This window comes from Seriola dumerili, unplaced genomic scaffold, assembly GCF_002260705.1.
Source record: "Seriola dumerili isolate Sdu_G_001 unplaced genomic scaffold, Sdu_1.0 BDQW01000267.1, whole genome shotgun sequence".
Taxonomy (NCBI): domain Eukaryota; kingdom Metazoa; phylum Chordata; class Actinopteri; order Carangiformes; family Carangidae; genus Seriola; species Seriola dumerili.
The window spans coordinates 696,572-713,811 of NW_019174522.1; the positions used below are offsets into that span (position 1 = coordinate 696,572).

At 41.4% G+C, this 17,240-nt stretch overlaps 1 protein-coding gene across 1 annotated transcript in view; it reads right to left on the bottom strand.

The window, feature by feature from the left end:
* The window catches only part of LOC111230447 (teneurin-3), a 251,188-nt gene that overhangs the window by 92,485 nt on the left and 141,463 nt on the right, over positions 1 to 17,240 (bottom strand). The window contains exons 11-15 of the mRNA XM_022757188.1: positions 17,065 to 17,240; positions 11,170 to 11,271; positions 8,749 to 8,943; positions 5,794 to 5,994; positions 621 to 806 (exon numbers count right to left, since the gene is read on the bottom strand). The exon at positions 17,065 to 17,240 is cut by the window's right edge and continues 74 nt beyond it. Coding sequence (XP_022612909.1) covers positions 621 to 806; positions 5,794 to 5,994; positions 8,749 to 8,943; positions 11,170 to 11,271; positions 17,065 to 17,240 — 860 coding nt within the window. The remainder of the gene's footprint in view (positions 1 to 620; positions 807 to 5,793; positions 5,995 to 8,748; positions 8,944 to 11,169; positions 11,272 to 17,064) is intronic.

Here is a 17,240-nt window from a genome sequence, read left to right on the forward strand (position 1 = left end):
AAAAGTTCTGAATATTCTTATTGGACCAGCAGCATTTTCACTTGCTTTAAGAAAACAAACGTTTAGGAGTGATAATGGACAGAAATGACCTGATAAGATGGGGCTTTTAGCCTGATACAGCTAATACAGCATCAGCTGGCTAACGTCAGTTAAGAAATGGAGTAGCTAATAGGATTTCCCAGAGAGAGGCCAACCTTGACTGATTCTAAAGGGCAATTCTGCTTTTTACAACCTGGATCTCATTTTCACTAGTGGTACTATTGTAGCACCAGCTTTATGGGATGACAACAATCACCAACATAAACATGGACGTCCATATAATTAGCAATGACATTTTCCTCTAATCTTGCGCAGGCAGCAGCCACGAAGAAAAGAGACTGTGTTATATCTGTCACGGGTTCTTTCAAGTCCTATCAGTGAAGAAGAGTTTGCCTACCCACCGAAGGCTGCGGAGTGGTGTGCAACTGTTTTATCATGTCCTACTGGACACACCTGTCATTTCTGAGGCTTTCTTGAGGTAAGTTAGACATGCTGTGTGTGTGTGTGTGTGTGTGTGTGTGTGTGTGTGTGTGTGTGTGTGTGTGTGTGTGTGTATGTGTGTGTTTATGTGATCCACTCACCAATATTGCAGTGCTCCCCCGTCCATCCCTGGTCACACTCACACTTCCCCTCCTTACACACTCCATTCTTGCTGCACAGTGGGTGGCAGGCCTTCTGGTCACATAGAGTCCCTGTCCAGCCCTCCTCGCACCGACACACACCACCAAAACAGACTCCGTGGCTGCCGCAGTCCACTTGACACACCTCTGTTGGAGAAGAAAAATGAATATAATGCATTCAGATCAATTCTGTACTCTAGCAAATGTTGTTTAAGGCACTTCAGTTCCATTATAAACAGCACAAACAACACTGTACATATGCATCATGATGTAGTCTAAACTGTCACATCACAAAGTGCTCAGTGGACATATTAACTTCACCAATGTCACTAATGGGCCAACAAAAATTTGTATATTAAAATATGTTTCCCTTTCATGCTAAGAAGGAGTGGGTGAAGAACCGCAGCCAGACAGAAACTGTTCAGTTATAAAAAGCACATCAAGCAGTTGATGTCAAACAGAATACAAATATCTATGACAGCAGGACTGTTGTAGCAACTTTATTTATCTTCTCACATCTGCAAGTAGGAGGACAGAACAAGCTCCGCCTCAAACACAGGTAGATATTTCCAAAAGAAAAAACGCAGTAGTAGGCAAAAATGCAATAATGCAATAATGCAGACATTACTGTCTGAGTTTTATTGCTCCGTTATCATTATTATTCCGCACACAAAATATATTGCCTTTTTGACGGCCTAAACATAACCCATGAAACTTTGCACACACTGGTGAAAAGTTTAATATCTTATACATCTTGCATATGGATGTGGCAAAATGGCTCCATAATGCCCCATAGAAAATTTCTACGAGGCACTTCCTACCCCGTGGTTTCATCTACATGTACGAAAAAAGGTAGACACATGAAACATGCCAAGATGTACAAAAAAGCCTCTTGCGTCCATAGTCTAAACCCAACAGGAAGTCAGCCATTTTGAATTTAATCTGCAACAGATCGACATCATATTAGGTCAGTCTTAGCTTAAGACCTTTGCGTTGCTAAATTATAACGCTTTTGAGTTTTTGTTGGAGGACCTGCCCATGGCCGCCTGGCAAATATGGATGTTTCACCATGAAAGAGGAAGTTGTTACAACTCCAGCAAACTGTCCAAACTGCCCCAAAATTTGCGTGTTTGATATGAGTCCCGGCCTGAACACATCTACATGCCAGTATTCAGTTATAATCATAGCGCCTACTTGTGGCAACAGGAAATGCCATGTTTTACATTTACTCCTCCTACAGGATCATAGCCATAGCGCCACCTACTGAAAACAGAAAGTAACACTTAAATTATAATCATCCTTTGATTTACATGAAATTTTCATTGTCTAGTTTACACTTATACAGAGACGTGACTGGCGGCCATGAAGTCGCCACCGGGCGAGTGCCCGCATAACGCTTGCAGCTTTAATTACTACTGTATTCGTACAAAGTTGGTGTCATGTATGGTGGGTGATTGATCAGTTCACGGCCTAAGGTAAAAGGAGATGAGTTATACAGCTCTCATTACATGTACCTGCAGTTCAGCTCTTTGAGTAATTACACAGAAAGTTTGAAGGTAATAACTTTTGTGGTGTTTCTGTTTTGGGTAATTGAAAATTGCGAGTCACTGGCCTTCCAGAACAGGGTCATCTTCCAGTCTTTCTCTGCTACCTTTGAATTCAGCAGCTCACTGGTTCCCAATGGTGTTATGAGGGGCGCCCTCCCCTAGTGTTGCTGCCATGTCTATGAGGTGATAAGCCCCTTGAGACCCAGGGAGCGGATGACTGCACGAAAGATGATGTCCATTCTCAGACAGTGCTGACTTGCAATTTTCAATTCAACACTTGCTAATTAATATTTATCAATACGAGCTGACTAGAGGCAGCACAGGAGAGCAGTCCTGGCTCAGAAAGAACTGATTCTCCTCTAAACCCTAATGACCTGTCCGAGCAACTTGATGAAAAACAAGTGAAAAATCAATTAAAAGCCAAAGCTTTTCCCTCAAGTCTATTCACCTGTATCTGTGTCTTTGTAGGTGACCTTGACTAAACTCTCTGATACCACACAGCTGTCTGTTTGCTGTGTTGCGTCTGTAAAGAGTGCTTACAAAAACGTTTGACATATGAGATTTACAAGTCAGTGTGTGTGTGTGTGTGTGTCTGTGTATAACTTAATCAAGTCATTTACAAGTGTGCATGTGTGAGAAAGATAAGGAGAGAAAGCCACACTTGCTTACAGTAACTGTGTATAAGAGTGTGACGTGCCTCAGGGTGTATGTCAGTGTGTGTGTGCTCTTATGTGTGTTGTTAAGTGTTTTGACAGATCCAAAAGAGTCCAGAACAAGCCTGACAACAAAGGTGTATGTATCTGCGTGTGCATGTAATTTATTTAATTTGTCTATCTGTGTGTGCATGTGTTTTACAAAGAGACAGCTGCTTAATTGGATGTATGTTTGATGGTTTTGACCAGACGACACTCAGTGTAACAGCCCAACGCAACACAAATATTAGAACACACATGCTTGTCTTAATATATTTGTGGGGACAGTTCATTGAGATAATGCTTTAGCTAGCCCTGACCATCACAACTGAACGCCTTACCCTGACCCCAACCCCAACAAGCCAGGGACACACCGGAATGCGTCACGGCTGTGGAACGTTTTCGTTTTCATTTTGGTGCACATGTAATCACATTAGAGCGTACACACCGGCTGCGTGACATACGTGAAACATAGGCGTCTCTCGCCTCGTGGCTGCGTGGCATGATCTAGAGATTTGGTCTCAAAATATAAATATATTTTTTTAACAATTTTAGCAGCTGCATGTGGAGACAGTGACATCTGAGTGAGGTTTTCTGTCAAAAATAAATCTGAAATGAATTTATAATAAAACGAAATCCAACATTCCTGCACACTACGCAGAGAGAGAAAGAGATGCAGCAGCAGCGACGCAGCAGAGACACAGAGGGTGTGAACACACGCGTGCTTCTCATCGCACACACAACGCAGGCAGTGTGTTCCTGGCATAATTCTAATGCTACAACCAACCTAACCCCCAAACAGCCATTTAAGCTTGTGACGTCCAGCAGTTTGGTCCCCACAACTATAGTGAAACAAGGGTGTCCACACACACACACTCCTTTCCTCCTGTCTTTGTTTTTATGTCAAGCCATCTGTTACTGATCCGTATCAGTGCAGTCGCTTCAGGTCTCCCTCTCCTTCTTTTCATCTCCCTCCCTCTTTTCAGCAACAGAAAAATAGTTGTTAGAGCGCCGCACAGCTCTCGTGAGAGGAGGTCGGGGTAGATGAATGGGTCAACAAAGCATATGACTGTAATAACTGAGCCCACTGTTTGTTTCCCATTTCCTGCTGACAAGTCAATTTTGGTTTCCTTTAACCATTACCGCGATCGTTCCCTGACCCAAAAGAAGTAGTTTTCTTTAGAAAACAACCATATGAATTTTGTAGCTGACATGTACATATTGAAAAGCACTGTCAAACGATGTTGTGCTACCAACTGGAGAATCAGATCAGAAAAACTGTAACATAGGTCATTTGGAAAGGCAATGACCAGCAACCTACTTTGTCATTTAGTTATGCAGGACTTGAAAATTATGCTATGCCCTTTGCTTTGCCAAATACATTTTGGAGGAAATGTAATTGCCGGCGAGGCCGATGCTCTGTGGTAATGTTTTTACCAATTTAGGAAGTGCACCATTCCTAATCTGACATTTAGGGTTAATTGCTGGGTTTGCAAATCACAGTACTTAGACAATGAGACTGGGGTTTGCGCCCACATGTTAGGTGCAGGCAAACAAAAGACTTTGGTTAAGGTTAGGGAAAGACTGACCTTAACCAAATGAGTTTCCCAAATATAATCGTAATCATCAATTTAATCTTCAAAACAAATGAAAAACATGACCATGAACCTTTAACAGATGTTTTCATTTAGCCAAAAGGTACCACAGCCGAGCACTGATAAAATACAAAGTTCCCTTTTATGATTGAGTCATGAGTCATATTTCATACTAATAAATGGTAAATGGTATATTCACCATTTATTTTATAGTATGTTACTTTCTGCTGTACTCTGACCCCTTCCACTGTCAAGAGATAGATCTCCTGTTTTCAGGGACTACAAACCACAGCTGCAGGGTATCTGACACGCTGCAAGTCATTTTGAAACCATAGTCCTTCTATCTTCATTGGCCGTGGGTTAGTTTAAGAATTGATGTTACTGATCTTACTGAAATCTTAATGTGATTTATGTCACTGAGCTTGTACCTCCTCACAAGCTGAAGTGTGGGATCCTCAGGTAAGGTTCTCCTGGCTGTTTCAAACTCCTAACTTACTTGTAAAGGTGAACATCTTTTTTACCCCCAAGGTAGCCAAGTTGTAGAAGATACATTTACCTGTGAATATAGGCCTAGCTAAAGCACTGTCATCATTTCAGAGGTGCTATATTTAAGTAGTTCGGCCACTTCAGAACGACTGAACCCCCATGAAATACTGGAGCACACGATTCACCTCAGCAGTTTAATGATCAGGTGCAAAAGAGTCATTAAACTGCTAAAGTGAATCATGTGCTCCAGTATTTCATTTGGGTTCACTTGTTCTGAAGAGACCTATCAAACTATTTGCATCCTGTCCTACTCTGAGAGCACCGATCTCTAGTGGAGGGGCTGAAGCGCAAGAGACTCCTTTCACGTGTTATACTTAAGTTTTTGCTATCGCAACATAGCAAATGTCAGCATCAACATCTGTTTACAAGTCTAGCAGAAAGGTTGCAAGTTCAGCTTCTGTTGTAATCACTTCATTTTTCTACTGAAGTTAGCATGCCAACCAGCTAGCCTCGGCCCACCCTGTCTTGTAATGCTACTTTGTGACTTTGTGACTCCTGAGAAGTTCAGGTTTTGTACTTATTCACTTTATGTCTTATTAGTTGTTTTACAAGCTATGTGTCTCATCATTTACACCTGTTCCCAGAGACTCACTACTCTTAACACTGTTATCGTAATTGTTCTGCTCTGTAATTGCTTTTTCATTTTCATTTTATGCTGATCTTGCTCTTCTTTATCCTCTCTTAATGATTCTGTAAAGAACTTTAATAACTCTAGAGACTCTAAAGATAAGTTGTTATTAAACATGACACGCACCTAAAGAACAGTCAGGCCCAGTCCAGTTCTGGTCGCAGGTACAGGTGCTGGTCTCTGCGATGTAGGTTCCATGACCAGAACACTGGTCCGGACACATAGCCTTGGCAATCTCACAGCTGGCTCCGCCCCAGCCTGGCTGACAGTGACACTCACCATGAATGCACACCCCATGGGCTGAACAGCTGGGGTCTATGCAGTCCACTGGAGACAAAGAGATGAAGAGACGGAGTTAAAACATTAAATAGAACATATAGTATTATATACACTGTATATTTATATATTTCAAGCTGCATTGACTGATTTTTGGCCACTTCAGGGCAGCGGAACAAGCTCTATCTAACCGTCCTTTGGAACTACAGCTTGTGAACTGTTGAACTACCATACTACTACGCACAATTACATTACTACGGTGTGCACTGTATTACTCTGCAGATCAGCTGCTTGAGTCAGACAGAGCTAAGCGTAGGGTGTGCTTGTATATAGGATTGCGGTAGTTCAATGGTTGAAAAAATGTAGTTCCAAAGGAAAGGGCTGTTTGTAGGCAAGATAAAACCTAAGTGAAAATATTAGCATCAGATAAACACAAGAACAGGAAGACGAGGAGGAGGTCGTTAATTGGAAACACATAAAGTTCATTATTACACAGGGGCTCAGTCACAAGTTTGGGCTGCCCCCTAAAAGTTGATGAGTCGATGCATCATTCAGGAAGACCTGAGTCCATTTGCACTTTGTGAGTTGACTCATTACATTTTTTATTTAAGGTGATGAGAAGATTTTTGGAGATAAGATGTAAAGTTCGTGTATACAGTACAATTAATACATACTGTACACTGGTTAGAACTGCTGACTCTGAATTGACTCAGCGACAGTTCTAGTGCCAGTTCTGTAAAAAAAAAAAAGAAAAATATGATAAACTAGAAAAAAAGGAGAATTAAACTATATCTGCTTTCTGAGATTTGAAATATACCATCCAGTATTTTTTACCCCCTGTCCTTCTTTAGTCAAAGGGTAAAAGTCATCTTTGCATGTTGTAAACTGAATGAACACAGTAGGGCAGATTCTCTGAAGCCAGCCGTTAGAAATATGTTTTAAGGAGCAGCCATTCAGATCTCCAAGAGGTAAAAATCACTTTCACAAAAACGTTTAGGCATATCTCCAAGAACCAGAGAGGAGAACATAAGAACACCAAAGCAAAACTTTCAATATATAACACAAACAGGCTGCTTGTACCGCCACTGAGAATCTACCCAACTCTCAGCATTCTCTCTCAGCTGCTGTAAGCTGATCTTTTGGTTTGCTTATACTCCTTAAACCAACATCAGGGTCAATCTGAATGTGGCAACCTGCGTCAGCTGAATCCTCTTCATGATGGGACGCTGCCTGGTTTTTATGAAATGGCATTGTTAGATAAAAAGAAAAATACCGATGTTTTAACTGACCAACCGACAGAGAGAGAGGGAGAGCATGTGTGGGCGATCAAGAGACAGGGAGAGTCAATAAATGAACAAAGAGGTGAAACTGAAACTTTCAGAGACTTTTATCTGGTGGTACATGATTTGATGTAATTCAGTGAAACTCTCAGTGTTTGAAACTACAGAGCTGAAGTAAACACCTAGCAACTCAGATGGCGGACCACCAAACCAGTGCAGATTGTACTTTCAACAACATAATGCTTTTTGTTTTTTTTGTTTTTTTTGCCTCTCAGTAATGCTGACACATTTATGGCTATGACTATTTGTTCCTTATTGATTCCTTGCACATTATATTTCTGTGATATTTCTAGTGGAAATTCTACATGGCATCATTGACATAATTTGCAGATTCAGCATCTGTAAATGGGATTAACACACACACACACACACACACACACACACACACACACACACAAATGCAAATGCTCTCTCGCTCTCTCCTTCTGTCTCCCTCACACACTCGCTCAGAGAGGATTAGTGTGGCCGCGTATTGAACTAATCTGAAACTAATCTGGTTACTGTCCCCTATTATATGGATTTGCATATCTGAATGAGTGTGTATGTATAGACGGCACGTGTGCACCTTTGTGTCTACACCTGCACACACTTTCATGATATGAATATATACATCCCTATAGAGATTAGCGTCAACCTCTGGATGTTGTAGTATGTCAGATTAAGTGTGTGTGTATGTGTGTGTGTGTGCGTGTGTGTGTGTGTGTCCAACCAGCCAATAGTAGATTAGCATTGATCAATTCAGATTAAATTAGTGTGGTGCGTAGCCCGTAGGTTGCCTTAGCCAACTGTCTGTCAGCAGTTGGACAGTAACCGTGTATGTGTGTTTGTTTGTGTGACAGAGAGATTAGAGTAAATTAATTTACCATGCAGCGACAACACTATCTGGACAAACTACCTGTCAACAGTCTCACCTGAGGGATGAATGCAGCTACCACAAAAGCAGGGACAAAGATTAGCTGCTGAGTAATGTGTACTGAAGCTAACCAAGGAACAATCAAGCTCATTGTGTTCTTTACAATAAATACAGGAGGTGGCATGAGAACATAGACCTCACAACTTCCACAATACTCCCATTCACATAATGATAACAGTTAGTTTAATTATTCACACCAACACTATATGACATTTACTAAGTGCCCTGTCACATTACCAAGAGCAATAATATGAGTTAAAAAGATGGAAACTTTGGAAGTTATTGTGAATTATTATCCAATTATAACAAATTGCATGGATGTTTCTGATTTAAAAGTAAATGTCAATCACAGCCATAAATGTGCGCTAAATGAATTATTTATGTTGACATTTAATCATGTGCCGACATCTTCACCAAATTACAGCTTCTCAATGACATGACATGACGCACAGCAGTGTCATATGCAGAGCGAGGGAGCTAACTGCTGCCAACAACAAAGTAATTCACTACATGTACCTGTTTGTGTCTCTGCTCGGAGGAAATTGTTCTTACCTTCCTCACAGTTATCGCCTTTATAACCAGTATTGCAGATGCATGCACCCATAATGCAGATGCCGTGCCCCCCACAGTGGATGTCGATGCACTGGTTGGCTGGCACGTCGCACTCAGTGCCTTTCCATCCGCTGTAGCACTGACAGCGTCCGCGGGAGTACTGGCCGTTACCACTGCACAGCACTGGACAGGCAGCTGTACCAGACACATGGAGGAAGATGGATCAGTCAGACATACTGGTTACATGGACTGACAGTCAGAGACTTGAACCCCAAAGTTCCCCTTAAGCTCCATTAGTCAGTTAGTTAGCAAGTCTACAGTGTCTGCACCATGCAAACAACAAATTAGTCAAACTAGAATTTCCACCTGGCAGTTGTTTGCCTTCACCAAACAAGTTGCAGTTTACATCCATGTCCATATAATATACTGCTTATAGTGAAGAGGGAGTTTAATCCCATACAGTATAAAGGCAGATGTCCATGTGTTGTCAGATTATAAAGCAGGTCTAGGTTCTATATTAATACTGTGAAAGTATCAAAGCCTCAGTCCACAGAGAAATGCACACAGCCTGTATTCAGAAACTGAGCCTTAAAACCAGCCGTCAGGACTTCTGGAACTTTGTGATGTCACAACAAAGGAGTCACTGCTCTCAGCCATGCCACAAGCTCCGCCCACCTGGACCCACCATTCAGCCTTGCAGGATTTGGTTTCGCTGAGCGTTAAACTGAAATTTAGGTTCTTTAAACCACAAATATATCTTCTTATGGATAAACACTTCAAATAAAAAAGGTATCTTGACATGATTAGTGCATGAATTCTTAAACTATGGCAAAAAACGTGTTTTGTGAGGTCACAGTGACCTTGACCTTTGACCACCAAATTCTAACCAGTTTGGGCCAGATGTAATGAGAAACCCTCCAGACGTTCCTCATATATTGTGTTCACAAGAAAGGGAGGTTGGGACGGGAGGTCATGGTGACCTTGACCTTTGACCAACAAAATGCAATTAGTTCATCCATGAAACCAAAAGAATGTTTGTGCCAAATATGAAGAAATTTCCTATAGGCATTCCTGTGATATCGAGTTCACGAGAATGGGACAGGACGGACGGACAAACCCAAAAACATAATGCCTTTGGTCACTACTGTTGCTGCTGTCACTGGGGCACAAAAGAGCTTAATTTTATTTGGGGTACATGATAAATTTAACAAATGACAGTCCATGTACATGAATGACAAATGATTCCATTATGCCCCGGATGTATTCATTTGTCTCGGAAACATAAAATTTTCAACTGTCCTGTGGCCATTCCCTTAGTTCTTACATAGAAGTCCTTAGGGCCCATAGGGCCGATTTATGGTCTCTCAGAACTAGTTCTTAAGACGTGCTGTCTGACTACACTGGAAATCAAATGTATTCATAGTCATCCTGAATTGCCACATGGCAAGGCGGAGTGAAAAGCCAGCTGTCAGAGAGAGGGAGGAGATGTGATGTAGTTCAAAGACGAGCGTAACGCCACATATTTTCAGACGGGAGACATTCATACTGTTGCACTCAGTTGTTCACGCTGAAATTGCCACAAATGGTCGTGCAACAAATGAAAACTGGCTCCTCTCTTTACAAAGTTACAGAAAATGGGGCAACAGGGGTTAATGTGATCCGACCATTTCACATACAGTTCAGACGCAGTATTAATCACACTCCAATTCTGCAACATCAAGTCCTGTGGAATAAGACGAGGAGAGGAGGCCCCACTCTGACTCATCACCTGGTTTCAAAACAGACAGCACTAGTCTATTCAGCATGTGATCACTCAACACTGTCACAGTCTGGATTTAGGTTCAGCTTCTACATGGGACCAATATTGTTCTTTAATAACTCAGATATTGTCCAGCCATTGTGGTGTGCCTTCGGTGTGTGATGGGTGAGATGCAGATTGATGGATTACAGTTTGTCAATACTGCAATACTCCATGCATTTTAGGATGAACGGATTCAAAAAATCACAAAAAAATAGTATGGTGTTATTATTATTAAGCCAAATCTCAACCTGCAGGTCTGAGTGATGAAGCCGTTGGAAGACAACTGCTCTCTTTTTAATGTCCACCAAATTTCAAGACATCAGTTTCTCTTCAAATTAAAATTGTCTCTGTTACTTTTTGTGTCGGAGTCTAGACTGTCAACCATTGTAAAGTTTGAACACAGGTCAATGTATTCCTTTGATAAAGAGAGTGGAGAGGGAGAGAAACCACAGAACAGAACAGTGACACCTTCAGAATGAGCAGGTCACACTCACTGCTGGGATAACAAGCTCCCAACAATTACTGCCTCTCTATGGGTGGGAATGTGTGTGTGTGTGTGTGTGTGTGTGTGTGTGTGTGTGTGTGTGTGTGTGTGTGTGTGTGTGTGTGTGTGTTCTTACCTCGAGAGCAGTCAGGCCCCAGAAATCCTGGGAAACAGTGACATATTCCTGAGAGACAATCTCCGTTTCCATGACAATTCTGAGGACACTCCATAATCGACTCTGATTAAGAGAGAGAGAGAAGACAGAGCGAGAGAGATTTTTATTTTTCAAACCAGCATTTATTTGCCACTGTGTAGACTTTACATTTACATAGGTACCTACTTCACAAGGAGAAGGCTCCTGGGAACCACAATCCCCACTAACGTCCCCATTACATCCCTTCTTCTAATTAATTTCATTATCTATATTACCGTGTGTTTCACCATTACATCTATTTTCTTCAGCTCCATCATCTTAAAGAAAGCAGCTCTTTTAATATCATCCCTGGCGGCTCGGACACCCCCTCCGTCGTAGCAGCAGCAGCAGCAGCAGCAGCAGCAGCAGCAGCAGCAGCAGCAGCAGCAGCAGCAGCAGCAGCAGCAGCACTTCCGGACGCAGCTTCCCGGGCAGGAGCGCATTAAATGTCTCTCCACACCATAACCAGAACACTTCATGGTCTCAGACGAGGCAAAGACCATGTAGTTGCAGCCGTCTTTTTTAAATTTGAAAGGCAGATTAAGATTATCATCCATGTTATTTTTAAGAACCATGAAAACTTTCCCACGGTGACACACAGCCAGTTTGAGCAGGAGGGATCTGTGGCCCATGAAACCATTTCTATGGGGGAGACGAGCTGTCCATTCCTTAGCCTTCACTTCAATGAATGGGGGAGCATTAGAGACATTTCTCTTCCTAGCTGGACTAACCAGCGAGATAAGTAAAAGTGTAAAAGAGTAAAAGTGTCTTGAATGACTAACTTTGGCCATTGGTCTACTGTCCAGGAAGATAGCTGCTCCATGTCACCAACAGACAGACTTTATGCTGGCGCAACCATCACTCCAACCGCTTGGCTGGACCCCCTCCACTGAAATTTATTTACTACCCTCCACATTGTGCACATTGCCATACTGAGCCTACAACTAGCTACACCGAAACAACAGTCAAACACAAATGTCAGGATCTATATGAAAGAAAAAAGAAATGAGCACAGTACAGCAAGATAGACAGAAACAAGCTCCACTCACTCACTCAGAGAGAGATACCCTTTAATAATTCAAATTCAAAAGCCAGACATCAAATTTTAAAAACACCTCCAATCTAGTGACCCCTTCTCCTACCAGTACAGGGCCATTCAGTGCCAAGAGCTGAACAAAGACAAGAGTAACCCTCTGCCAGCTAGTACTGAAGCTCTGCCCACTCACTCCAGAGCTTTAGGACAGACACCAAACAATGTGGCCCAACCAAACACCTCAAAACAAAAATGAAATGATATCAAATATTGGAACAAAACCAACGAATCACAAAGTAGATTAGAATTTGATTTAACCCTAAACAGAGAGTACATGGTGGCAGAGCACTTGACAAGCCCCAACTAATAGAAAACCGAAGAAAATGTCGACAATGTAAAGACTAAGTGAACCCAGCCTGGCCATAGAAACAGCCCAGGCTCTGTTCACTTTGTCATAAAAGAGAAGTTGAAACAGAATCTCATTGTGAGAAATCTATGGATCTGAGAGAGGATTTCTTTGAACATCCTATATCCAGTTTATCCTGAGTTTATCTATCTCCCCGATCTCTGACACTGTCTTGTCCATGTGGGGAGAAAAGTCATTGTGCAAAATATATGGACTGTACATGCAGAGAAACCAGCTCTGTGGTAAATGTTTCTGAATACATATGTAAAAGTATTATAGCTGCTACACCACTCATTCCCTCCATATATTATGGGCAACATTTATGTCCTGTGAATTGAACGTGATTTTCATTCAATGCTTTTTATCACATTGGATTTGATATGGTATTTACATACTATTGTATATTTTTTGCTAATCATCTGTCAGTGTTAATGATTTTCTGTACTGCTTTGGCAATATAGGTTTCTGATCTGTCTTGCCAATAAAGCTTATTTGGATTTGTGGAGAGAGAGAGAGAGAGAGAGAGAGAGAGAGAGAGAGAGAGAGAGAGAGAGAGAGAGAAAGAGAGAGCGAGATAGAGAGAGAGAGAGGGGAGAGAGAGAGCGAGATGGTTTAAGGGTGCAAGTAATTGGTTGGGCTGGATATATAACAGTTTCTTTAGAAATGAAACACGCATACATACAGTATATACAGCACTGAAAGGCCAGTCCTTGAGAACAGTTGCCGTAGTTACAGCCAATGAGTCCAATCATCACATTCTAACATCAAATTATTGTGCTGCCTTCCTCCTTCAAATTCAAAGGTGATTTATTGGCATGAAAGTTTTAGAAAAGCAAAATGTAACCAACATATTTTTACATACATTAATTATATATTTACAGTATATTAGTATTTGTTATTTGCATATGTTTGTGTGTGTGTTCAGAGGAAGTGTATCTCTGTCTCTACCTCACCTGTCATCCCTGTGTTGGCAGCCAGGACTTCTTGTGTTGTTCCTTTCTCTGTGGTTTGACTCTGAGTCTGTATTTGCTCTGGATCTGTCTCAGCTTTTTGTATCTTTGACAGTAAAGAGATACTCTGCCAGTTTATATTCATGGTTATGGGTCAGATAGCAATTTGATTTGAGTTTTGGTTTGAGTCATCCAATATTCCAGATTTGCATCTTTTGTTAATTTAATCATTTGGTTTACTCTGATTAGTGGTTGGAAAGTAGTGCTGGTCTGAGGTTGAACAGTAATGGCTGTTATTTGTTCAGTCATGTCTCAGAACCAGCTGACAGAAGGGACTCTTTTGGGGGTCCAGTTCTCGGGTTGGTAGTTCTATTATGCTCTTGGTTATTTGTTAAGTGTTATTTTAATTTAGTGTTATTTAAATTGTTAATGTTACCTGAGACACACATTCTGATCATATTATGGGCTGTGGTCTAGATGAACTGATATTTGGTTTCCTCAGATATGCGCTTCTTTTGGAAGATCATGACTTTAGATTAGCTAAAGATGACTGACAGGGGCCAGTTCTGACAAACCTGCTCCATGAGGTCCAGGTGCTGCTGTAGTCCTTGTTGTATGGGTGACAGCAACAGATCATCAATAGAGCAGGAATTTAACGTCTTTATTTTTAACGGTTAATCCAGGGGTTCCAGACTGCTCCAGCAGTACAGCTGGGTCATTAATGTAGATGTTAAACAGAGTTGGAGACAAGCTGTTGTCCTGAAAGTCGTCTCTCCCTTCAGTGAAGAGATGTCTAGTTTTGTTGCCAATTTACAGTGACCCTGAGAGCTGAACACACTCATCTTAAGAAAACACTTGCAAACAAACAAAAGTTCAATACTTTTAACTTCAAAAGTCACCATTGGGCATGGAACAACAAGTGTGTCCCAGCCAGGTTCATCACTTTTTAGTGTCCCCTGGAAACACTTCCATTGCATTGTGAGTATTTGTAGCACATGTGCTGATGGAGATGTTTTCTGAGGTTGTATGTGTTTTGTCAGATTTCTTAAGTTGCACTGCATTGAAATCTCAGGGCCACCAGTTAGGAGAATTTTATAATATAATCCCTCTTGCAAAATAGAATCAAAAACTTTTTTTAAAATAAGTAAAACGTGCAAACATGTTTCCCTTGTCTTTGCGGTGATTGGGTAAAACAGCCAGTTCGCTTTTCACGCAAGACCTTGTGCTCCAGTGTCCAGTGTCTGGGCATTGACAATGCTGCACAAAACCTTCCCCAGATTATTGCTCACCCAGATGCCTTGGTAATTGTTAGGGTCTAATTCATCTCCACTCTCATATTTTGGAGAAAAAAGGGAAAGAAAGCTGATTGACGAATTAGATTGAATAACTGAAGCAGGGCCTGTCTCAGTTTAGGGCTGCTGTGTTTCATCATCTCTGTCCTGATGCTGCAAAGTCCTTATTATCTGTTTGTATTCTCTAAGTGTTTCAACATAATTCTGTCTCAGGTGTTTTTTGTGGCTGAAGGTGTTTTAGGTTGGACTGCGGTCCTTGTCGTACCACTCATCCCTTTTTAGTCTGTTTGGATGTAAAGCTGTTCTTAGTCAAACCTGCTGTCCTGGTTGATTTATGAAAAATATAAGTGATTTTTGTAAGTATGTTTAATTGGTTGATACAGTACAGAAGGGGATATGTTAATTAGACCAGTGATTGCAGGTGAAGTGATTACACTGTTAAATCTCCACCATTAGGAAACCATGTATGTGTACCAACCAAACCAGTGAATGGGTGGTGACTCCCTAATTTTGAGGGGGTCTAGATGTCCTATGGTCTATCCATTCCTCCATTATTTATATTCATTTAGAGACCAGGAAAATCAAAAGCTTGTTCCATTTAAGTATTCCGAGTCATGAATATTATCATGAGAGGTCTATAGCAGACCATCAAGTGATTAGTTATTCGAGCACTTCTTTCGCATTTAATTCATTTCTCTCCTTCCCCCTGCATCTGCAGCTGTGTCAGCGAGTATGCTTGTTTTCTTTAAGTTACTGGCTTCAAAAAGATCTGTTCAGATTTCACGGCATAAGAAAAACCGATGACACAATTCTTTCAGTCAGAGAAAGCACTGTTATTGGTTACTGCCTTTGCCAATCCTTCTAACTTGAAGACAGGTGTCTGCCCTAGTAAACAGTAAATGTCTAGTACAGTAAAACAAGCACAAGTACAAGTACTAGTACTATGCCACTAAATGTAGGCTACATACTGGTCGGAAGCATCGGATGTATTTGCAGACATAATGACAAGCAATAGTTTTACAGCTTAGTCTGAAACAAGGATTTCTGTCAAGTCATTTGGTGCGAAGGTAAGGTTAAAAAACAAAGCCTCTCTGATGTTGATAATTACAGCTATAATAACTGATATTATAAAATATGTAGTTTTTATTTTAATTCCTATGATGAAAATCTGGTGTTGGACAGGTTTAACTGGTGAGGTCATATTTAGTAGACAATGTTGTATGCATTGTGCTTACTGTAGAAGTGCACTTAAATACTAGTCTAGAAATGGTATAGAAATTTAGTGCAACGATAATAGTGACGAAAATGATCACGGTTACCAGTATCATCATGATATTGTTAAAATGTGCTGAAAATGTTCAAAAAGTAATAAAATAGAAACTGAAATCATTTATGTCATAAGGGACCAGCAGCAATACTGGGTTTGCCTGCTGCATGCCCACTCTGTAAACAAGGGAATACCAATGTTTTTTTTTTTACCCTGCCGTAAAGTCTTGAAGACAACAGACACTGTAGACACACCTGTCACCTGTTCAGCACGGTGCTGTTAAACCAGAAACACAGCGGCCACACTGTGACAGTGAGCTGCAGCCCTTTTTATAAAACACAGAATCACCCATCGAAGCGTCTCACATGGAGGCTCAGCGGCTACTGCTCACTGTGTCTCCTGCATCTGTGTGTGAGCTCTGCGGTCATGTGACATCGCTCCTAACAGAAAGGCAAACTTGTCTGGCAGTGTATAAGGAGTCAATAGTCTTTTTCAGCAGGCTTAGTCGCTTTTGAAAAACTCACTTATACCCGCTAAACTTGGTGCAAAAAGGTTTAAGAAGTGGCGCTGCCACCTCCCGCCATGTTTTGACTGACACATAGCAAACCCACATTGCTTGCCATGCATTCGTCTGGGAACCTGTTGCTGGTTGATGTTGTACAGAACCTAACATCAAATTAACAGTTAAATTCAATTCATTCAATTCATGGTAATCACCCACGGTTATAGGGATAATCAAAATGTACACAGTAATACTAACAGTCTGGCATTTCCACCATGATGTAGCATGAAACTGGCAACCATTTCATCTCTACATACAACTACCCTACCTCACCAGGAATTCCATGACACACAGTCGTGGCTATCACAAATATACGTCTGTATCTCACCTATGAGGATGGTATTGTAAGAGACTTGTTCTGTGTTGCGTCCGTCGTTGTAAAATGCCAGATGCCAAATTCCTGTGCCCAGATATTGGATGAAGCCAGCCTCGTGCACGTTCACCGAGCGTGCATACCGGGCTCCAGACTCCTCCTCATGTGCAACAGCTGAGTGTGCATGTCCC